Source organism: Sorex fumeus, unplaced genomic scaffold, assembly GCF_029834395.1.
Source record: "Sorex fumeus unplaced genomic scaffold, SorFum_2.1 ptg000022l, whole genome shotgun sequence".
Lineage (NCBI taxonomy): Eukaryota > Metazoa > Chordata > Mammalia > Eulipotyphla > Soricidae > Sorex > Sorex fumeus.
The window spans coordinates 1837267-1860520 of NW_026606079.1; the positions used below are offsets into that span (position 1 = coordinate 1837267).

The 23254-nt window shown below is 52.2% G+C and overlaps 1 protein-coding gene across 1 annotated transcript in view; it reads left to right on the forward strand.

The window, feature by feature from the left end:
- Window positions 1-23254, forward strand: part of TECPR2 (tectonin beta-propeller repeat containing 2) — a 45900-nt gene that overhangs the window by 1165 nt on the left and 21481 nt on the right. Inside the window, exons 2-6 of the mRNA XM_056113706.1 lie at window positions 12750-12878; window positions 13153-13284; window positions 17056-17213; window positions 18265-18577; window positions 20034-20166. Of these exons, the coding sequence (XP_055969681.1) occupies window positions 12750-12878; window positions 13153-13284; window positions 17056-17213; window positions 18265-18577; window positions 20034-20166 (865 nt within the window). The remainder of the gene's footprint in view (window positions 1-12749; window positions 12879-13152; window positions 13285-17055; window positions 17214-18264; window positions 18578-20033; window positions 20167-23254) is intronic.

Below are 23254 nucleotides of genomic sequence, written 5' to 3' on the forward strand. Positions count from 1 at the left end.
AAACCCTTGGTACTGCTGGGTGGGTGTGGAACAAAAATTAAAAAAGAAAAAAGAAAAGAAAGCTCTGTAAGACAAGGACTGTCAACTCCAGGCCAGGGAGATAGTACAGGGGGCTCTTGCCTTGCTTGCAGCAGAGCCTGGTTTGCTTCCTGGCACTGCCTAGCGCTCCCCAAGTATCACCAGGAGTGATCTCCAAGCAGAGCTGGGAGTAGGCCCTGAGTATGTCCGGATGTGGCCAATTTCCCTGGCCCTCCCAGCCACACAAACACAACATAAGAGAGAAAAAAAGATTTTTTGTTTTGTTTTTGTTTTGGGGCCACACCCAGTGACACTCGGGTTACTCCTGGTTCTGCACTCCGTAATTACTCCTGGGTGCTCAAGGGACCACAAGGGATGTGGGAGACTAAACCTAGGCAAGCACCTTCCCCACTGTACTATTCTCTGACCCCTGAGAATTTCAGCTCTGGCTTTTTTTTGGGGGGGGTTATCTTTTTATTATTATTATTATTATTATTATTTGGTGAGGGAAAGTTTGGTTTTGTTTTTTGTTTTTGTTTTTTGTTTTTTTGCAAGGGCCTATTATATCTCTCCAGGCCCCCTTAAAGTTTTTTACTGCAATAAAAGTATCTCTTGAGAAAGAAGAAAAAAACGGATATTCTCAAATGAAAGAAAACTCAGGAGATTTGTTGCTCTTTGTTTTAGAAAATAATTGCTTCAGGGATTTCTTATGATAAAAGGACAATGAGACCAGAAGGAAACTTGGGACATCTGTAATGATGGCAGAGCAACAGATAGAATAGATGATTTTAGTACTCCTAGTACTCTGCTCATTTTAAAAAATCTCTTTGTCTGGAGGTTTTCCCTCTGGCGGGGGAAACCAGAGCGATGGTACAGTGGGGAGCACATTTGCCTTGCACACAGCTGACCCAGGTTCGATGTCTGCAGGGTCCCCTGAGCACTGCCAGGAGTTGAGTACAGAGTCAGGAGTGACCCTTGAGTGTCACCAGGTGTGACCCTCCCCTCTCCCCCCCAAAAAAGAAAACAAAAAAATGTTTTTTAAAATGTATTTGATAGGCACCAGAAAAAATTGTAACATCATCTGAGTTTTCGGTATGTGTAGAACAGTAATATAAGGCAACTATACATAGGAGGGTGGCGTATAATGGATAGAAGGGATCTATATCCTGGTAAGGTTTTCACAGTTTGCTCAGAGGGAACATAGGTAAAGGTAAAGGTAAAGGCCCTCCCGTTGATCATCGATTTGCTCGAGTGGGCCCAGTAACGTCTCCATTGGAGACTTGGTTGTAACTGTGTCTGGCATATTGAATACTCTTGGTAGCTTGCCGGCTCTCCGAGGGGCGGAGGAATCGAACTCGGGTCGGCCATGTTGGCTTCGTGCAAGGCAAACGCCCTACCGCTGTGCTATTGCTCCAGCCCATATTGATCATAAATAAACTTTGAAAAATAAATGATATAAATATATGTACACACATATACCATAGGGTAAGCACTAAAAAATAGCAGTTCAGCATGGGGCTGGAACGATAGTACAGAGGGTAGCGTGCTTGTCTTGCATGTGGCCGACCTGGGCTTAATCCCTGGCATTCTATATGCCCTCACTCCCCAGCACCGCCAGGAGTAATCCCTGAATGCAGAGCCAGGAGTAACCCCTGAGCTTTGCTGGTGTGGCCTAAATAGAAAAATGAAATTGTACAGCATGATTTCAAAAGATCACTGTAGATAAATAATTTTGTGTGTGTGTGCTGGGGATTGAACCCAGGGTCTCTACCACTAAGCTAAATCCCTTATCCCCAAAATGGAAATTTTTTTTCATTTTGGGTCACACCTGGCAATGCACAGGGGTTACTCCTGTCTCTGCGCTCAGGAACCACCCCTGGCAGTGCTCAGGGAACCATATGGGATGCTGGGAATCGAGCCCGGGTCGGCCATGTGCAAGGCAAACACCCTACCTGCTGTGCTATCACTCCAGCCCCTCAAAATGGAATATTTTGGAGGGGGTTGGGGCCACACCCTGTGATGAGAAATATCTGGAATCACCTCTTTGTTGTCTTATAGTTGACTCTATATCTAAAACAAACTCAGGTTGAGGCCTGTGGGTGACTCAGTATGGAAAACGCCTGCTCTGCAGATGTGAAGCTGAGAGTTTGATCCCTGTGGCTGCCCACGTATGCTGAGCCTGGTTCTGTTAGCTCTGCAGTCGGGAGGCTCTGGCACAAGCGGTGGGGAGAAAGACTCAGTTCAAGCATGATGTCGTAAAAGTAACTAGTTGAAGAGAGGCTTGCTCGTAAACACTGATCAGAAGGAAGTCGGAGTGGTGGTAATAATATCAAAGTAGTCTTGTGAGTCAAGACAGAATCAGGCTGAAGAGCAGCGCTTCCTGGGGTAGTCTGCTTGGCCGGAAAGACACAGCAGAGCTTGACAGCCCCAGTGGCAAATGATGTGGCGAGGGAGAAGCAGCAGCCGTGTCTGTAGGGGACATGGGTGCCCTGCCAGCTGCGAGTGGCAGGAGTCGCCCACATCATTGCTGAAGACCGTCTCTGTAGGGCTTCTCCATGGCTACCCTCGGTCATGCAGCACAGGCCAGAGGTCAGAGTCGAGCTGGCTCTCCCGCCCTGTGTCTCACTGTGTTGTTTCTCACCTTAATTAGTGCCTGAGTCTCCTAAGTGTACAAATCTCAAGGGAACACCTTGATGAACTGGCACCTGTGCTCACCTGTGGCATCACCCAGTCAAGACATGGAGGGGCTGGAGCAATAGTACAGCGGGTAGGGTGTTTGCCTTGCACACGGCCGACCCGGGTTCGATTCCCAGCATCCCATATGGTCCCCTGAGCACTGCGAGGGCTAATTCCTGAGCGCAGAGCCAGGAGTAACCCCTGTGCATCGCCGGGTATGACCCAAAAAGGAAAAAAAGAAAAAGACATGGATTGTGTCCTGGGAGTCTCCTGTGCCCGAACGTGCTCCTCTCACTTCAGATGCCTCGGCTATCGTTCCCGCCACCGCAGCCATTGGTGTTCCTTAGAGCAAAATTTCATTGATTGCCATCTTATTTAGTTAGTTGGATTTTTGGATCACATGTGGCATTGTTCAGGGGTTACTCTTGGCTCTGCTCTAGGGAGTCACTCCTGGTGGGTCTCAGGGAACCATATAGGGTGTCAGGGATTTAACTGAGGTTGCCCATCTGCAAGGCAAGCACCCTACCTGCTGTACTATTGCTCTGGCTCCACGATCACCATTTTATTATTCCCAACACCCACCCCTCCTCACCATTTTTAAAATCTATATGGCCATGTGTACAGCCACCAAACTAAAATGACCCTTAAGTTAAAGAAAGGAGAAATGCCTTCTGCCAGGTTGGTAGTTTCACCTGGACCGACAGCGTCTAACCTGAGTTTGTGTGTGTGTCATCAGAGGTGCCTGCGGAGTGCTCTGCATTAGGACAGGCTCCGCAGGACTGCAGGGTTTGGGGTACCTGGTACAAAGGACTGGAGCCCTGGTCTAGAAGGGGAATCTTGCAAGGTCCTATGTGTGTTTAGCTGCTTCTCCTTTACCAGAGACCTTGAAGAGAAACCAGAGTCCATGCCGGACCGCCCGAGCTTGTAAGGAACTTATGAGCAGCCACTGAAGTAGAGAGCACAGACTTAGGGTGACTGACAGAGGAAGCAGGAAATGAAAGCTCTTCTTAGAAAGAACACAGGAGTTGGGGTCTGGAAGCAAAGCTGAATGTCTGAATCATAAAACAAAGCTGTGGAGGATCATTTCTAAGGTTTCTATCATAATTAACTCTTGAGGTAGGGATAGAGAATGGGCCAGAGGATGAACAGGGTTTTAGGGTTTGGGAAATATCCCTTCAGCACTCAGGGTCTGTCCTGGCATGTTGAAATATCCCTTCAGCACTCAGGGTCTGTCCTGGCATGTTGAAATATCCCTTCAGCACTCAGGGTCTGTCCTGGCATGTGAATTCTTGGGGTTAGTGTGTGGGATCCAACCCAGGCCTCCCTTTTCTGTACAAAGCACTGGTTGAACTCCACAAGAAGAAAACATCCAGCCCCATCAAAAAATGGCGCAACGAATTGAATAGAAACTTTCTCAAAGAAGAAATCCAAATAGCAAAAAAGGCACACGAGAAAATCACATCACTAATCATCCGGGAGATACAGATCAAAACAACAATGAGATATCATCTCATACCACAGAGACTGGCCCACATCCAAAAGAACAAAAGCAACCGGTGCTGGCACGAATGTTGCAAGAAAGGGACCCTCTTTCACTGCTGGTGGGAATGCCAACTGGTTCAGCCCTTTTGGAAAACAGTATGGACGATTCTCAAAAAATTAGAAATTGAAAAAAAAAATTAGAAATTGAGCTCCCATTTGACCCAGCAATACCAATCCTGGAAATATATCCCGGAGAGGCAAAAAAGTACAGTCGAAATGACATCTGCACTTTATGTTCATTGCTGCACTGTTCACAATAGCCAAAATTTGGGAAAAAAACTCAAGTGCCCGAAAACAGATGACTGGTTATAGAAACTTTGGTACATCTACACAGTGGAATACTATGCAGCTGTTAGAAAAGACGAAGTCATGAAGTTTACATACAAGTGGTTCTACATGGAAAATATGCTAAGTGAAATGAGCCAGAAAGAGAGGGACAGACATAGAACGACTGCACTCATCTGGGGAATAGAAAGTAACAGAGTGGGAGTCGAACACCCAAGAATAGCAGAGATAAGTACCAGGAGTCTGCTCCACGGTTTGGAAGCCAGCAACACATGCTGGGGGAAAAGGCAGCTCAGATAGAGAAGGGAACACCAAGTAAAGGATGTTTGGAGGACTTGCTTGGGATGCGAGAGGCATGCTGAAAGTAGACTATAAACCGAACACCATGGCCACTCAATACCGCTGTTGCAAAGTACAACACCCTAAAGGAAAGAGTGAGCAAAAAGGAATGCCCTGCTACAGAGCGGGTTGGGGTGGGGGTGGAAGGGCTACTGGGATCATTGGTGGTGGAGAATGGGCACTGGTGGAGGGATTGGTACTCGATCATTGTATAACTAAAACCCAAGCACAAAAGTTTGTGAGTCTACAACTGTACTTCGTGGTGTTTCACTAGAAAAAAAATCTCAGGCTTGGGACTGGAGCGATAGCACAGCAGGTAGGGCGTTTGTTTTGCACGTGGCTGACCCGGGTTCGATTCCCAGCATCCCATATGGTCCCCTGAGCACCATCAGGAGTAATTCCTGAGTGCAGAGCCAGGAGTGACCCCTGAGCCTTGTTGGGTGTGACCCAAAAAGAAAAAAAAATCTCCAGGCTTGGGGGCTAGGGCAATAGCACAGCAGATAGGGCATTTGCCTTGCACACAGCTGACCCAAGTTCGATTCCCAGCATCCCATATGGTCCCCTGAGCACCGTCAGGAGTAATTCCTGAGTGCATGAGTCAGGAGTAACCCCTGTGCATCGCCAGGTGTGACCCAAAAAGAAAAATAATAATAATAAATAATAATAAAATCTCCAGGCTTTCTTAGGGTCAGGATGGGCTACTTTCCCCCACCTCCCTGTACTTCTGGAAGCCTCGGCCGTCATGTCCACACCCCAAAGCTGCCACTCTGTTAAAAAAGCTATTCCAGCCTTAACTTTACTGATACAAATACTGAAGGCCCTGAACAAACACTATGACCTCTTAGTACCTGTATTGCAAACCATAATGCACAAAAGGAGAGAGAAAGAAGAAAATTGCCTGACATAGAGGCAGACTAGAGGGGGTGGGGGGTGTTGGGGTATGGTAGGAGGGAAACCGGGAACTCTGTAGTGGGAAATGTGCACTGGTGGAGGGATGGGTGTTGAATCATTGACTGAAACTCAATTATGAACAGCTTTGTAATGGTCTATCTCACAGATATTCAATTAAAAAATTTTTAAAAAGTAATGTGAAGTTCATGCCAACTTCAGTCAGCCCTATCAGTGACTGAATAGCAGTACTCCTACATTTAAAAAAAGTCATACTTTTTTTCGCACACACACATACAAAAATCCATGTATAGCATAGAGGAAAGACCATGTGCTTTTTGAAATTTAATGGATTCTTCAGTATTTCTTCTTTCCTTTGTGGCAGTATCTTGGGGATACAGACTTGTTGTGGTTCTTGCAAGGTGGCTGGGTGTTTGCCAAGGTCACACTTGTGACATTGGGGCTCACAGCAGTGTGTGGATCTTTGGGGATCCAGCTCATGGCCCCCCATGTGCATGACAGCAACTTTTGTGACTGAGCCATGTCCCAGGTCTCGTGTCTAGAGTGGAGACATTTCCTAAGTGAGCAATAGGCCTTTCACGAGGCAAAGCCAAGCCAGCACAAACTTCTGAGAATCACGCTTTGGGAAACCTTTTCTTTAAAGTTCAAGTCAGCGGGAGACATGGAGGGTTCCCTCATCTGTGCCAAAAGCACCCCAGGAAATGTCTGAAGCACATGATAAGTATGAATGTCACAGATGTGTGAGACATATGGGCGCTTATGTGCGCTTATCTGCTTTTCTCTTTGGGTCTTTTTTTGTTTTTGGTTTGATTTTTGGTCCATAACAGGCAGTGCTCAGGGGTTACTCCTGCTGCCTCTGCATTCAAGAATTACTCCTGGCAGTGCTTGGGGGACCATATGGGATGCTAGGGATCGAACCCATGCAAATGTGTGCAAAGCAAATGGCCAACCCACTGGACTCATGCTCCTGCCCTATTATGTGTCTGTCTTCCTAAGGGTAGATCAGAAAGCTGACTTTACCTAAGTTTCTCGTTTTCTTTTTTCTCTTTTTTTTAAGGGTCTTTCTGTTTTTATTTATTTTTTTCAATGAGGGCACTGTGATTTACAAAGCTGTACATAATAGAGTTTCAGGCATGCAGTGTTCCCACAGCAATCCCACCACCAGTGTCAACTTCCCACCATGCAAGTTCCCAGTAAGTTTCTATTTTCTCTTTTGAAATTTCTCCCAGGCATTGGATGTTGGTAGTTTCCTTGAGTTCCACCTGCCCAATTTTAGCCAAGGAAGCAAAGTGGGAGTTTTTGTCATGTCAGGTGCAAGTGCTTTTGCCCTTTGCTTGCCTGCCTTTCCCTGCAGAAGTGATCCTTAGATACTGTAGTCTGAGTCTGGTGTCAGCCCAGCCAAGACTGGTATGTGCCTCAGTGAAATGCATGCTGTGGCCATGCATAAGGCTCGCAGTGTGTGTGACTCCATAGAGCTGTGGGGTGCAATGAGTGCCAGGCTGGGATGCCATCTCTGTGCAGTTCCGTCTCAGAGACTTCAGTAGGGCTCTCAGCTTCATGACAGGGTAGCCCTGCAGGCCAAGAGCCTGGGCCACCACAGCAAGTGGTTTAGGGCCTGTGAAATCCATGTTATGCTGAGCCCCCATGGGTGTGCACAAGGTGTGACCCAACAAGGTTTCTGAACAAGGTGTGACCCAGCAAGTCCCAGTGAACTGGTAACAGTGTCAGTGTCCTTGTGCTGTCATGCCAGCTCCTTCTTAGGAAAGGAGAGGGAACTGGGGCTCTACACAGGGACCTGAAGAGCTGAGTCCCTGATGCCCAGTCAGCCCTGCTCTTCCTGTGTGGGAAGAGCACCTGTCAGGAACCCAGACCTCTGATCCCACTGTGCTCTGTGGCCACATGCAGACTAACCCTGGTGCAGACTCTGTCTCACTTCCAGCAGCAGTGATGGCAACCTTTCCAGGCTCTGCTCATCCCCTGACAAACTAACCAGGGCCCTGGGGCCTGTGTAACACACATGGCTTTCGTGCCGCCAATAAAATGCCTGTTCCCCAGCAAAAATTAAAGAGAAATGAATCTCAGTCTTTGCGTGGATCAGTGTCTAGGGCAGTCCTTTTCTCTCTGCTGTGACTGTTCTGCAGCCTGGCCCCGCCACTCAGATCTCAAGTACTTTCGAGGTTTCATTCTGCCAGCAGTTCACCCTGGGTCCACACTTCTTGTTCCATTTCTCTGACAGTGTTGGCCAGTGTCTCCTCGGTGAGGTGCAGTACTTACATCGTGGGAGACAGGGGTTGTTCCATTTTATCATTGCCTTTTCTGTTGCTGCTGTTCCCAGGCCATTTTTCTGGGTGACGTCTAATGACGGGCAGTGTGGCTGGTCCTGCTCAGGGTAGACACCAAGTCGGGGCTGTCCCACAGCCAGGCAGTGTGAGCCTTGTCAGGCATGGGGCTGTGGCGGGGCAGAGCTGGCGCAGACTGACACGGAGGCTCTCCATACACGTGTGCCTGCCTGGGTGGGAGAGGGAGGGCAGGCCTGTGTCAGATGCATCGAATGAGGCTTCTGCCTCAGGAATGAAGTAGATTCCTTGTCCGCTGCATTTGCCAACAGGCCCGTTTTCCCATTCCCCTTCGGCCGTAGGCTCAGTCTTCCTTGCCTGGCTGGAAGCCTTGTCTTCTCCCCTGCTCAGAGGATACTGTGTATTGGCAGAGAGCCCCTGCCAGGCCTGTTGTGCCCGCACTGTCCTGTCTTGGTTTGGAGATCTGTGGACACGCTCTGATCCAGATGCCACAGCTGACAGTTCCAAGAGCCTCAGTGAAAGAAAGGGTGGCACAGATGTGGAATTTTCCTGCTTGCCACTGTAGTTTACTGAGCATACAATAGCTCAGTGTCTGCAGCTGTCTCCTAACCCCGCCCCCCCCCCCCCCCCCACCGCGCAGGGCCCAGAGCTCATGTTCTATATGCAGGAAGCCAAGGTTTGATCCCTGGCTCCATATCCTTCCCTGCCAGTATCTCTGGGAGTGAGCCTCACACAGATCCATTAGCTCCCAAACAAAAGGTGCCTTTCTTTCTGTCTTTTTTTTTTTTTAAAGGTGCCTTTCTTTAAAAATACTTACTTGGTGGGGATATGGTGTGACCAGCAGGTCAGCCTGTACTTGTGGAGCGAGTGCATCAGCAGCCTGATGGTGCCTTCAGGCTTCTTGATACCCCAAAATTGCTGCTGTGCCTCTGACTGGACCCCAAAAACTGGGACCAAAGTCCCTGAGAAATTAAATGGCTAAAAGTTAGGTATGGGGGGTCATGCCCACAAACCACATGCAATTCAACTATACAAGCTCATTTTTTGGCCTTGCTTCAGAGACGCATAAATGACACTCCAAAGAGATCAAAAGCCACAGTTAATCTCAGACCCACGCAAGGCTGAGCAATTGGAGGGGTGCAGGGTAGCCTGGTGCCCGCCCATGCAGAGCCCTCTGCAGCTGCTTGCTCCCACAACCCAAAATCACTGCTATGCCCCCGCCCCCAGTCAGACTCCACCCTCTCAGGACAGACCTCCCGGAGATATTAACCTGTTGAAAATTTGGATATGCAGGTTTTGTGACTGAAATCTCCAGGCTTTCTCAGGGTCGAGATGAGCTACCGCCCCCACGTCCCTGTACTTATGGAAGCCTTTCGGCAGTCACATTCACTCCCCAAAGCTGCCACCCAGTAAAAAAACACTACTCCAACCTTATAGTTCCAATAAAAATATTGAACACCCTGAACAAATGCCATGACCTCTTAGTACCTGTATTGCAACTATAATGCACAAAAATAGAGGGAGACTGGAGGGGGGCGGTGTTGGGGGATGGTGGGCGGGAAATGGGGGACATTGGTGGTGGGAAACGTACACCGATGGAGGAATGGGCGTTGGATCATTGTATGACGGAAGCCCAATCATGAACAGCTTTATAATGGTCTACCTCATGGATCACACTGTCACTGTCTTCCTGTTGTTCATCGATTTGCTCTAGCGGACCCAGTAACATCTCGATTGTGAGACTTGGTTGTTACTGTGTTTGGCATATCGAATATGTCACGGGTAGCTTGCCAGGCTTTGCCGTGAGGGCTCGATACTCTTGGTAGCTTGCCGGGCTCTCCGAGAGGGGCAGAGGAATCGAACTTGGGTGGGCCATGTTGGCTGCATGCAAGGCAAATGCCCTACCTGTTGTGCTATCGCTCCAGCCCACGTCATGGATATTCAATAAAAATTTTTAAAAATAATGTGGAGTTCATACCTGCTTCAGTCAGCTTAATCAGTGGCTGATTAATAGCAGTACTCTTACATTAAAAAAAAAAAAACTTTAATGGGGTCTGGAGAGATAGTACAGGGGATGGGGCACTTGCCTTGCTTGTATCTGACCCAGGTTCTTGTTCCCGACATCCCATGTGGTCTCCTGAGCACCACCAGGAGTGATCCCTGAGCAAAGCTAGGAGTTAAGTCCTGAGCACTTCTAGGTTTTGCTAAAAAGTGCTCACAGGTGAGGGGGGCTTGGTGGATTGAGGTGGGGGACACTGCTGGGGGCATGGTATGTTGTACATGTGAACCCTATTATTAATGATATTGCAAATCATGTGCCAAAAATTTAAAAATGGAAAGAAAAACCATGCTGATCATTACTTTAGCATCAAGGAGTTGTCTTGGTGGCTGAGGGATTGGCAGTGAAGTCTGTTGGACTTGGGTTCTGTGTCTCTATAGAGGCCATGCCCAGATGCTGGGGTGGTGGGCACCAGTCGATCAGTGTGCAGCAGGCGGTAATCCAGGCCTCCCACATACTGAGCGTGTGCCCTCCTCTTATTCCCTCTGCCCAACCTCAGCCTGGATTCTCAAGGATCACTCCTGTTGGGCTCTGGGGACCACATGGGGTGCCAGGGATTGAACCCAAATTGGTTGCATGTAAGATAGTGTCCTCCCCGCCGTGCTATTGTTCAGGCCCTGCTGTGATTCTTGTTTCTGCACTTTGTTTTACTTTTTTACTATCCTGAACTACTGTGTGTGTGTGTGTTTGTGTGTTGTTTCTGCACTTTGCTTTACTGTTTGTTTTTGTTTTGGGCTCACACCCAGCAATGTTCAGGGGGTTACTCCTGGCTCTGCACTCAGGAATGACTCCTGGTGGTGCTCAGGGTTTCACAGGGATGCGGGGATCAAACCTGGGTTGGCCATGTGCAAGGCAAGCACCTTACCCACTGTACTATCACTCCAGTCTCCTGCTTTGCTGTTTCTGATTTGTATGTTTTAGTTTTTGGGTCACACCCACTGATGCTCCGGGGTTAGTCTTTTCTCTGTACTTGGTAATTACTATTATTCCTTATGGTTCTCAGGGGATGCTATGGGGTCCCAGGATGGTATCAGGGTCAGCTGCATGCAAAGCAAACGTCCTATCTACTGGACTATCTCTCCAACCATTGCTTTACTTTTTGAATACCCAGGAGAGAGAAGGGGGAGGTAGAGTGAGTGAGAGAGAGAGAGAGAGAGAGAGAGAGAGAGAGAGAGAGAGAGAGAGCGCCTGTCTTAAGTTTCCTCCTTCACATTTCTGACTGTTCATATAGGACTGTTTTTCTAGATAGTAAGGCTGCTGTCCTGTTGAAAGTTGTAGGTAAAAGTCAGTAAACTGTAACATTATCACTAATCATGTTAAATAAAATGAAAACAAGCACTGTCCCCATCACAGTCTCCCCTGGGCAGCACCAGAGGGTTCCATTAAGTGCTGCCCCACTACCCACTACCTCCCCTTGGACAGTCTGACCATGCTCCTTCCTCTCTGCTGGCCCACCCGCCAAGTCTGGGGCCATCACGAACCACTGACCGCGGTGCCTGCCCTCCTCGCCATCAGCTGGAAACTCAGGTGATGGTGCATGTAACATATTCCATGGTGCCTGGTCTGCGGACCTCTGGGAAAGGATGTGGGGAACGCTCCTCCTCCCTGGCACGGTCACCCTACCCCAGGTCTGATTCCAGTCACGTTCCTGCCCTTATCCCCAGCCTTGCTTCTCTTGGAGTAAGCCAGAAGCCGCCTGCTCTGTTCCTGGACAGTCCGCCCCCTCCTCTCAGCCTGCTCCCCATCTGGAACCCGCAGCACTGCTAAAGCATCTGCTGCAGAGTCAGGGATCTTCAGGGCTCACCCCTTCCTTCCTGCAGTTAGGATCCAACCCTTTCTTTGTATCATGATCTTACAGCCCTTGAGAAACCCAGGGAGTGAGTCCTCCTCCACCCGGCTGCGCCCGGCCCGCGCCCTCCATACCCTGTGTGGGCAGCCTTCTGCAGGCAGCTTAGCCAGCTCCAAGTGTGGGTGGTCTTTCTGAATCAATCTGGTTTCAAAACGGAAGCATCCGATGACACCTTCAGCACCGCTAGGGACTCTGGAACCCCGGCACTGCAGGCCTGTGCGACGTCGCATCCTCAGGCCTCGCACTGTCACTTAGCCGAGTGTCACCAGTCTGGCCCAGCGTGTCAGGCACATGCGCAGTACTTGCTCACTTGCACTCTGCTCTTATGCTTGGTGGCAGCACTGTCCCGCTAAGCCTGTGCCTGCCTCTGCCTCTGCGTGCATCTCGGCCCAGCCTTGCTTCTCAGTGGGCGTGCGTGCAGCCGCAGGGCTGTTTCACAGGCTGCCCCCACACAACCAGCTCAGGCTTACCTGCCCTGCGCCCTGGGCTGTGCTCCAGGAGGGCAGACTGACCTGGCCGCTTGGGGTGCCTGCACCTCTGATTCTGGGCAGGCGCCTGCTTGGCCCGAGCAAAGTCTCTTCAGACCTGGGTTTTCATCTCCGTGCAGTCAGGCTGTCATCGTGGCATTTCCAAGCCTGGACACCTAGAAAGGCAAGAGCAGGGACTGGCCACCTTCCCTCATTGTCAGCTGGAGACTTGCCCTCGGCGTCCATCCCTGGGGGCTTCTCTTGTCCTCTGCCCAGTCTCAACCGTGTTTGTGCTGTCTCCTCCCCAGGGCCGAACAGAGTCCATCACAGCTGTGAAGCTCCTGAGCTGCTTCGATGACCTGGTGGCCGCGGGCACAGCCTCGGGGAGAGTCGCGGTCTTCCAGCTAGTGTCTTCACTACCCGGGAGAAATAAGCAGGTGCACGCATGACCTTAGGCTGCTGGGCTTTTGGGGGTTCTGCAAGGGAGAAACTCCCCTCAGCCCAAAAACCCTGCTCAGCAAAGCTTGGCCCTACACTGGGCAGAACCCAAAGCTCACTGACATTTGCATGCGCCCACCGGCTGGCTTTAAAGGGGGCTCAGTGGAATCGGGGGGTTCTTCCTGGAGGGGGCTGGGAAAGTGCCCCCATCACTCGTGCCTGTAACCCTGCACATGGCCAAGCTCATGCTTCTCCTGTCACCTCCGTGCCCAGCTCCGGAGATTTGATGTCGCTGCCATTCACAAAACCAGCATAACGGCTCTGGCCTGGAGCCCCAACGGGATGAAATTATTCTCTGGCGATGACAAGGGGAAGATCGTCTATTCGTCTCTGGATCTAGACCAGGTAACAGCGTCCTCGGAGTAGAGCTGTCCCTGCATCGTGTGTCCACTGCGCCTGGCGTTGTCGTTAGCTGTAGCGTTTTCTTTCAGGGACTGTGCTTGGCTCTGTCAGCTCCCCTCCTGACACTGAGCATTTGTCTTTGTCAGCCCCTTCGCTGTTTCCTTCTCTTTTCAGAAAGCACCTTCCAGGCACTGTGTGTGGGTGCCGGCTCACGGTGGCTGAAACTTCCCTGGCTGCCTGTGGCAAGGCTTTGTGTGGCTGAAGTGCCCAGCCTCTCTGCCCGGCTGTGTTACTCAGTCACCTTTACTGTCGCTCCGGGTGAAGGGTCCATCTACTGCCAGTAGTGAAGCGCCTGAGACTCTGACCATGGTCAGCTGCGGACTTCAGCCCCTCTGACTCAGGGCTGACCCGTAATCTGTAGCAGTAGTTCTCAGGCTTGTTCGTCTTGACCCCCTCTCGTGCATCAGAGGAGGCCCCCACAGAGCTGTCTGCCTGGTCTCTCTTCAGAGTGCGTTGTGTCAGAGACACGGGGAAGTTTAGTGTGGTGCTGCAGGCCCCGGGGCTGGATGCACGCTCTGTGAGCAGGAGCCCGCATTCCTTCCTGAGAGTGTGGCCCCCAAACCCAAACTAGCTGAAATGCAGTTTAAAATAATGCTGCAGGGGCTGGAGAGACAGTTCAGTGGGCAGGACACTTGCCTTGCATGCAGCCGACCTGGGTTCTGTCCCCAGCACCCCATGTGTTCCCCTGAGCACCACCAGGAGAGATCCCTGAGCACAAAGCCATCAGTAAGCCCTAGGATGTGCCCCCCCCCCCCCCCCAGAAAAAAAATGCTGCACTGCTCTGTGTTAACACAAGTACTAGCTTTTTTTTGTGGAAGTATCTGTTCTCAAACCACTGAGGAGAGGGTGCCTCGACTCCGGTGCCTGGGGGACAGCAGTGTTTTTATTCGTCTGTCTGGTCCTCTGTCCCATCTGTCTTGTCCCAGGACTTGGATCCCGGCATACGGACGAGGGTATAGCCGGCTCTCTGGAGGACTGTGGGCATTCTGCTTAAGTCGTCTGCCCCAGTCAGCGTCCAGCATTTCTCTCACGGCTGTTCTCGGGGTCTGAAGCCCTCGAAGGGTGCTCAGACTTGGCACAACAGCACCTCCCGCCTGCCCTGCGCTCTGCGTGGTTCTTTGACATGGGCACTTCCTGCCCTGTGTGGGTCACCTGGAAGGCACAACCCACCAGGCATGTGGGTCTCCCATATCGGCTCAGCTCAGTGCCTGGGAAGCACCTCCCGTGAGGGAGGACTAGAGGCTGCAGCCGTGTTGGTGTCCGAGGCCAGTGTCCAGCCCCAGGCTCTGGTTGGCACGTGACCAGCAGAATGTGGCTGCAGCAGCGAGTGCTGTCCCTGGCTTTCCTTGAAGGCCGGCGCACTTGGTTCTTGCTGAGGGAAGGGCACCAGATACCATGTGAGATGAATGAATGAATGAAGTGGGTGGCACAGCCCCTCCACGCCCCACTGGTCTCAGCCCTGGACCCAGGGCTTGGGCAGATGGAGCAGGTTTTCTCCAGCAGAGATGTCCTGCAGTGTGAGGTTTGTTTGTGCTGCAAATGTGTGGGGACAGGCTCTGTGTGCACCTCCCTCATTCAGGCCACCGGCACTTGGGCACCAGCAGGACAGAGCGGTGATGACCTGGAAGGGCAGTGGCAGCTTTGGGCTTCTCTCTGAGAAGGATTGCATAGACCTATGGGATCTGTGCCTGCCGGAACTGCAGCTCGAGGGAAGGTGCTCTGGAAGCCATGTCTGGGGTCCCTTCATGCTGTGCAGCCCTGCACACACAGCATCGGGGAGAGAGCGCCCCTCAGCGCCCTGCTCCCCCCTGAATGCCTTCTCAGACCTGCCTGAGATTGACAAGGCCGCAGGGCTGTGACTGTCCTAGATGACACACAGAAGCTTTCGTGGGTCCTCTTGGGAATGTTTGGGATCACCTGGGGGAGCTTCTGGCTTTGAGTCTTCCAGGATTCCTGGATTTGTCTCTCCTAAGGGCATGCTGAGACGTGGATCACATCCCTGTCTGCTTGGGAGTTCTCTCTAGCAGCCCAGAAAGGATACCAGCATATCCAGTCAGCATTTCTTTGGCAGGGGCAGGTATGGGCCTCATCTGTGTTAGGGGTCTACTCTTGATTCTGTGCTCTGGAGCTCCCAGTGGTGCTTGGGACCATGTGGTTCTGAGGCTACAGCATGTAAACCAGGTACTCCAGCTCACTGAGTGACTCAGGCCCACCATCAATGTTTCTTTGACAAGAAGGAAACTAGTTCCAAATATTTCAGGAGTGCTTGCCAAGAACAATAGACCAGGGCACTAACTGAGCTGCTCCCCACCCAGGAGCACGGATTTGACACCAAGAAATAGGGTCTGTGTTCACAGTTAATATCTCCTCCAATTTTCCTTACAGTATTCATCTATTCCTCACTTAGGGTTTTTGTTTTGTTTGTTCTGCTGTGTTGTGGTGCTCAGGGCTTGCTCCTGGCTCTATACTCAGGGATCACTCCAAGTGGGTTCAGGGGACCTTATGGGGTGTCAGGGTACAAACCCAGATTGGCCACGCGCAAGACAGGCACCCTCCTCGCTGTCCTATTGCTCCAGCCACTATTCCTCAGTAGTTTTGATGTTGCTTGAGTTTGTTTCTAATTTCCTATTTCTTTTGATTCTGTTACTAGGAATCCAGTGTTCCTAAGTCAGGGGTTGGGAAGGGTGTGTGTGGTTGCGTTGAATTTAGTGGATAGTTGTGAAAATATTCTGTAGAAGTTTCCATTGTGTTCTCGGTGACAGTGAATATTGCACACAGGCAGCACATCTGTGTTCTGTCACAGTGAATATCGCACAGGTGACACATCTCTATGTTCTGTCACAGTAAATATCACATAGGCGGCACATCAGTGTTCCGTCACAGTGAACATTGCATAGGCAGCACATCTTTGTGTTTTGTCACAGTGAGTATCAAACAGGCGGCACATCTGTGTTCTGTCACAGTATCACACAGGTGGCATATCTCTGTTCTCTCACAGTGAATATCACAGAGGTGGCATATCTCTGTGTTTTAGGTGACAGTGAATATCACACAGACGACACATCTATATTCTGTCACAGTGAATATCACAGGTGGCACATCTGTGTTCTGTCACAGTGAATATCACACAGGAGGCACATCGTGTTCTGTCACAGTGAATATTGCACAGGTGGCACATCTCTGCTTAAACCTGTATAGGCTCTTCTTTTGTTTTTCTCTGATTCCCTCCCCCCTGGCCAGGGGCCACCAGGGCTACTCTGGTCCTCGGGGTGGAGCCCGCACCTGTGGTGCTGGCTTGTGAGGCTTTGAGTGCCCCCCAGGCCCTGCGGACTCTTTACTGTCTCCAGGAGCATCTCCAGTTTTGGCAGGTTGACCGCAGGGCTCCTGCCTAGTTGTGTGCAGCCTGGCTCCAGCCCAGCGCCGGGGAGAAAGAGAGAAGAGCCTGGAGTTGTCTGAGACTTCTGGGCAGACTTGAAGCCCTGACAGGCACTGTTCCCTCGCAGGTCAGGACCCTCCAAGCTGAACCTGCTGTGGCAGGGTGGCCAGCAAGAGGTCGGAGACTCCCCAGCAGTGTCCTGTACTCGCTGAGCGGATCTGGGGGCACTGGGCGGCCCTTGGGACTGAATGGATCTGGGGAATGCAGGGTGGCCCTTGGGACTGAGCAGGCCTGGGGGCCGTGGGCGACCCTGGGCTGAGGGCCCTGCTCCCCTGCAGGGCGTCTGTCACTCACACCTGGTACTGGAGGAGCCGTCTTCCATCGTGCAGCTGGACTACAGCCAGAGGGTGCTGCTGGTGTCCACGCGCCAGAGGAGCCTGCTCTTCTACACAGAGGAGAGGGCAGTGCAGCAGGTCGGCACGCAGCCCAGAAAAAGGTGAGCCACTGGAGGCTGGGGCCACAGGACAGTGGGAAGGTGCTGGTCTTGCACACAACCAACCTGGGTTTGATCCCTGGTACCCCATTGGAGTCCCCTGAGCCCACCAGGAGTGATTCCTGAGCTCAGAGCCAGGAGTCAGCTCTGAGCACCACCAGGAGTAGCCCCAACCCCCAAAACACACAAAAAAGGTGAGCCCTCCCCCCATCCCCTGTGTGCCCAACTCAAGACACAGCACCCTAAGCCTGGAGTCCCGAGTGGGTCCGGCCCCAGACAGGACCTGCGTGGGGCCTGCAGGTACCACTCCTCTGCCTGGACCACCCAGGACAGCTGTGCTGTCAATGGCCCGTGTCTCTGTGAGGGCCCAGGGGAGGGCCACATGTTTAAGGCGCTGGGGCTCGGGGGCGAGGAGAGTGCCGCATGCATTGTTCTGTCTACTTTGGGGAATGGGACCCAGGGCCGGCCGCTGTCTTCTTAGACCCTCATCTAGTCTGTGACCAAAACACAGACAGACCCCAGCTGGGCTTGGAGCGGCTGTAGAGTGGTTCTGGTAGCAGGGGATGAGTCACACCCAGCCTTGTCTCCTGCCTCAATTTCCCTTTCACGTGCGAGCTCAGTGTGGTCCCCCAGGGCTGTGGTGAGGAAGCGGAGTGATGGGGAGGGCGCACGGTCAAGGTGCTGCCGGGGTATGACTGTCCGTGTCCCCTCCAGAGGGATAACTTGGCTCATGAATAAGGAAAGAAAATAGAGGTGTAAAAAGTGAGTCTGGGGGCTGGAGCAATAGCACAGCGGGTAGGGCGTTTGCCTTGCACGTAAACTACCCAGGTTTGAGTCCCAGCATCCCATATGGTCCCCTGAGCACCGCCAGGAGTAACTCCTGAGTGCAGAGCCAGAAGGAACCCCTGTGCATTGCCGGGTGTGACCCAAAAAGCAAAAAAAAAAAAAACAGTCTGGCTAAGGCTTTGCCAGAGCCTTGATCAGCAGTGGGCAGCTCTGTGGGGTCCAGGCCGCCCAGGTGGCCTGTTGATTTCTTCTTTCTCTTCTGCTTTAGCACTGGGAAGTTTGGTGCTTGCTTCATCCCTGGCCTGTGTAAGCAGAGCGACCTCACCCTGTACGCGTCTCGGCCAGGGCTCCGCCTGTGGAAGGCCGACGTTCACGGCGCTGTCCAGGCCACGTTCATTCTAAAGGATGTGTTTGCTGGCGGGGTGCAGCCCTTCGAGCTCTACCCGCGCCTGGAGTCAGCTGATGGCGGGGGCTGCGGCTCCCCTGAGAAGCACCTGGGGCTGGTGTCATGCTTTTGCCAGGACGGCTGGGTGCTGAGCTGGAATGAGTACAGCATCTACCTCCTGGACACCGTTAACCAGGTGAGGACTCAAAGGCAGGAGACCGGACGTCGCTCACAGACCAGAGAGCATGGGACTGGGTGATTCTGCTGCTCGCTCGGGCCCATGGGAGCAGCGGGGCTTCATAATCGAAATGCCAGGTTTCAGAGTTCCTGATCTCCACTTTGCCAAGAAACCATCTGGGTTTGATATTTAAGCATGGAATCAAGCTTGTTCTTTTTTTTTTTTTTTAATTATTGGGGGGGAGTCACACTTGGTCGTTCTCAGGGCTCTGTGCTCAGGGATCACGTTGGGGGCTTGGGGAACCAGATGGGGTGCCAAAGATAGAACCTGGGCTGGCTGTATGTAAGGCCAGTCCCACGTTGGTTCCTGAGACTGTCTGGGGCATTTTTTTCTGCCTCACACGGTGCTCTGAGCAAACAGGAAAGAGACAGTAGGTAGCACAGAGCTGCCCGCATCTCACCCGCTCTTCCATCTCTCCATTCAGTGGGGTGGACTCTCGGGATAGTTTCTGTGAGTGAGGGCACAGCCTAGGAACTACAGAAAACTCTGTCTCCGTGAGCTCTCCCTTCCTGCTTACCCCTCAGGCTTCTGGCAGACATTGCTTTCCCTGGCCATCAGTTTCTCCACAAATAAAGTGTTTCTCTTCTGGGGTGGCTTTCTCTTCTGGGTGTGCACAGAAGCTAAAGTCTAACTGTTTCTCTGTGCCCCGCCCCCACACCTCCGCCCTCCCCCATCATCCTAGCTCCGGAGCAGGGAAGGAAGCCACAAGATGCTCTTTCTGGAAGATTCTAGCTGGTTCTGCCTCTCAGTAGAAGTCTGTTCTCTGCCTAGCTTGGCTTCCTGTCTGAGACCTCCTCAGGATGGCAGTGGGCTGAGCTTGACCCTTACCAAGGAGACTTTAGCCCTGAGGGTTTCCCAGAACCCTTTCTCCTCCCCCCTCCCCCCCCCCACACACACATTTGAAAAGACTTTTTTGTATTCTTCCCTGGTCTGGAGAGTTTCACTTTTCCTCTTCAGTCCCCATGTAAGGGGACAGCATCTGTCAAAGAGGGATGCCCAGGAGGACGTCGTACTGGGCTGTATGTTGTCCCTGCCCAGGTGCGGGTGCCCTGTGGAGGACTGTGTGTGCACCGAGCTCTGCTCACAAGGACGTGGCCTCCGAGTGGCATTGGGCATTTTGGAAAAGAGCCAGCACAGAGGCTCAAGGATGCAAGGCAGCTGGGCAGGGTGGTGCAGGGCCCTGGAGCTCTGACGGGGTGGTGAGGTAGGGGGAGGCCGACCACTGCAGGGCCTGTCAGGGAGGGTGGCTCTTTCCCAGAGGTAGAGAGCCAGTCTAGGAAAGTTAAGGGACCATCCTGGGGCTTGGCCGAACCGAGGCCTCCAAGAGTCTCCATTGCACTCCATGCCATCTGCCCTCCAGGCTTTGCACATGTGGGCACGTGCTTTCAGTGTTGACTTGTTTTCTTTTTCACAGGCCACGATTGCTGGTTTGGAAGGATCTGGTGACATCGTGTGTGTTTCCTGCACCGAGAATGAGATCTTCTTCTTAAAGGGAGACAGGAACATCATAAGACTTTCCAGCAGGCCTGAAGGCCCAGCATCAATAGGTTTGTATTGTTACAGTTGTACCATCTGATTCAGATAGATGACTCTCGGGCCTGAGCATGTGCTTTGCAAGCAGGAGACTCAGGGTCAGTCCCTGTCACTGCATGACCCAGGGAGCACTGCCGGGAGAGCCTCTGAATGACCCCTGAACTCTGCAAAGATGGGCCAGAAACAAAATAAGAACTGTGTGACTGCTGTGTGTAATTCATAAACTTTAGCATTGTTTTGCTCATTAAGTGCTGGTCATTCTATCTAAACAAGGAATACGTGGAGCATTTCCTGTGATTCCTGACTCTTCTCTTTGGCCGAGTTGTATCTATGGGTCTAGAAGAGAGCTTCCCAAACTTACATGGCCTTCACCCCCCACCTTTTTGTTTCGGCCACTCCAAGCTATGTTCAGGGGTTACTCCTGGCTCTGTGATTAAAGCTCACTCCTGGTGTGCTTGGGGAGACCATACAGGATGCCAGGGATAGAACCCAGGTTAGCCGCGTGCAAGGCAAGTACCCTCCCTGCTGTACTATTGCTCTGGCCCCCTGTCTAGGAAACAGTATTGCTAATTGCCCCCCTGGTAACCTCCCTTCTTTTTTTTTTTTTTTTTTTTTTTTGGTGGTCACACCGGCAATGCACAGGGATTACTCCTGGCTTTACACTCAGAAATTACTCCTGGCAGTGCTCAGGGGACCATATGGGATGCTGGGAATCGAACCCGGGCTGGCTGCGTGCCAGGCAAATGCCCTACCCGCTGTGCTATTGCTCTAGCCCTGTAACTTCCCTTCTTTCAGCAAACAAATAGAAAGCGCTCCCCACTGCACCTGAGACTTCTTCCATCCCCCTGGAGGACTGCTGGGCTAGAGCCCCACTTCTTAACCACACTCATGGCCACTTAAGGCTCATGTCACTGAATGTGAGAGTTACAGAAACTCTGAAGAACCAATATTTTACATATCATTATGAGGCAAGAGAGATAGTGGGGAAGGTGCTTGCAGCTGACCCGCATCCAGTCAGCCACCGACACCACATAGGGTCCCCCAAGCACCTCCAGGAGTCAGCCCTGAACACTGCTAAGAGTAAACCCTGGCCCAAACACCCCCCCCATAAGATTTTTTATAATTCATCAGCAAACACTTTATTTGTTTACCTACTTGTGTAAGATCTCAAGCAAGTGGGTTGCGAGTGGAAGAGGCTAAGAAGCCCTGCTCTGAGCAGGATGGGGAACAGGGTGTGAGGCAGGGAAGGGGTCAGTTCCAAGCCTCCCAGACACGTGGGACTAATGGTATAAGCACAGACCTGAGGAAGATTCGAGAGTGTTCAGGGACTACTCCTTGTCTTGGCACTCACTGTCGGCAGTGCTCTAGGGCCTGTGTATGCCAAGCCTTCTGCATGCCAAGCCTGTGCTCCCCTGTTCAGGCCCTCCTGGGCCCCAGGCCCCTTCCCCAACCGGTTGTCCTTGGGATGACTCCTTCCCTGTGTTCTGGGCCTATTAAGCTTTGTGGTTCACGCCCACTGGAGTTGTGACAGTGAAGCACCAAAAAGCCCCACCACAGGCACCGCCCGGGTGCTATGTCCCTGGGGCTCCTCTAGGATCTGGTTACTGACGGTCTAGCATAGCCTGGACCCGCAGACACTGAGTGCCTGACCCTCAGGATCTCAGGAGAACATGAAGGGCTGACTTCCTGCAGTGGAGACCCCCTAGTGTTCATGAGGGTGAAGGGATGGGAACAGGCAGTGGAGGAGGCAGCTGGGTGCCCCTGGATGCCTGAGTATGCAGGGCTGTTTGCTGGCACCTTGCTGGATGGGTCACCTCCCTGTACTACACGGCTGACCGGCCTGCTCAGGGCCTCCTGCCCACTGCTGGCTCCCCTCGCGGCCTCTGCCTGCTGCCCTTCCCTTTGGCACCAGGGCCTCCTGAGCTCCGGCGTGCTCTGCTTCCCAGCTCCCCTCTTTGCCTGCATGTACCTCCACTTCAGAGTCGTTTGCTTACCGGCACAGCTCAGACTACCTGTGTGATAAATGATCTCACAACACGCTTTGTTTTCTGCTGCGTGGATCCTGTGACTCCCACCGTGTCCTGGTGCAGCGTGTGGCCCCCAGAAGGCCCTCCGTAAGTGCCAGTTTTGTTTTGGCCTCCGAACAGTGCTCAGGGGTGCCTGGATCAAACTGGGTCCACAGCAGAGCACAAACCCTTGTTCTCTCTCCAGCCCTGTGAGTGCTGTAGAAGTGGGGGACGACGGGCGGGTCTCAGATCACTGATCACTGGCACCTGGCCTTGCTTAGCAGCCAGGCACAGCTGGGGTCTCTTGAGCATAGAGGCATCATCACTGAAGAGAAGGGACCCACTGCTGAGCAGTAGTCCAGCCCAGAAACCAAGAGAAGAACCAGGGAGGCCTCAGGCAGGACTGGGCCGGCTGGAGGCAGTGGAAGGCAGAAGCGTTGGGGGCGTTGCAGGCAGTGAACCTGGCCTTCTCGGTCTCTGTAATGGAGGCAGTGCGGCAAGAGGGGGCACTGCAGAGCCGCACGCCAAGGGCCCGGAAGAGTGCAGACCTGAGAGTGCAGAGGGAGTGAACCACTGCATAAGATGACAAGCCCCACGGAGGGCCCATTTGGGGCTGTGCTATTCCCACTGATTTTCACGGGAGCAATTAAACTGGCTCGAGTTTGGGGGCTGGGGACCCTTGGCGCTCAAGGGACAGAGGTGACTGGGCCCACCACTCTGTGCAAGGGCCACAGGATGCTAGACCTGGGAGACGGGAGTGTCTGAGGAACTCAACTTTAATTTTGTCTCCTCTTGTTTGAATTTGGTTTTAATATTTAAAAAAAAAAGAAATTGTGGTTCCAGGGGTCAAAGCCCAGGCCTCACACATGCAGAATAGCTATTGCCACTGAGGCTGCTCCTAGTTGGACAGCCCAGTTCCAGGCTGTCTGCCATTCACCATGGCTTCTTCGCCAAGTGGTGTCCCTTCCCCACGGGTCCCCAGAGGGCCAGAGCCTGTGGTCCAGCCTGAGGCTCCAGCCCTGGCAGCACAGCGCCACAACCACTGAGGGTATAAAATTCTGGCCCTGGTGACCTGTGTCACAGGGAGAGAACAAGT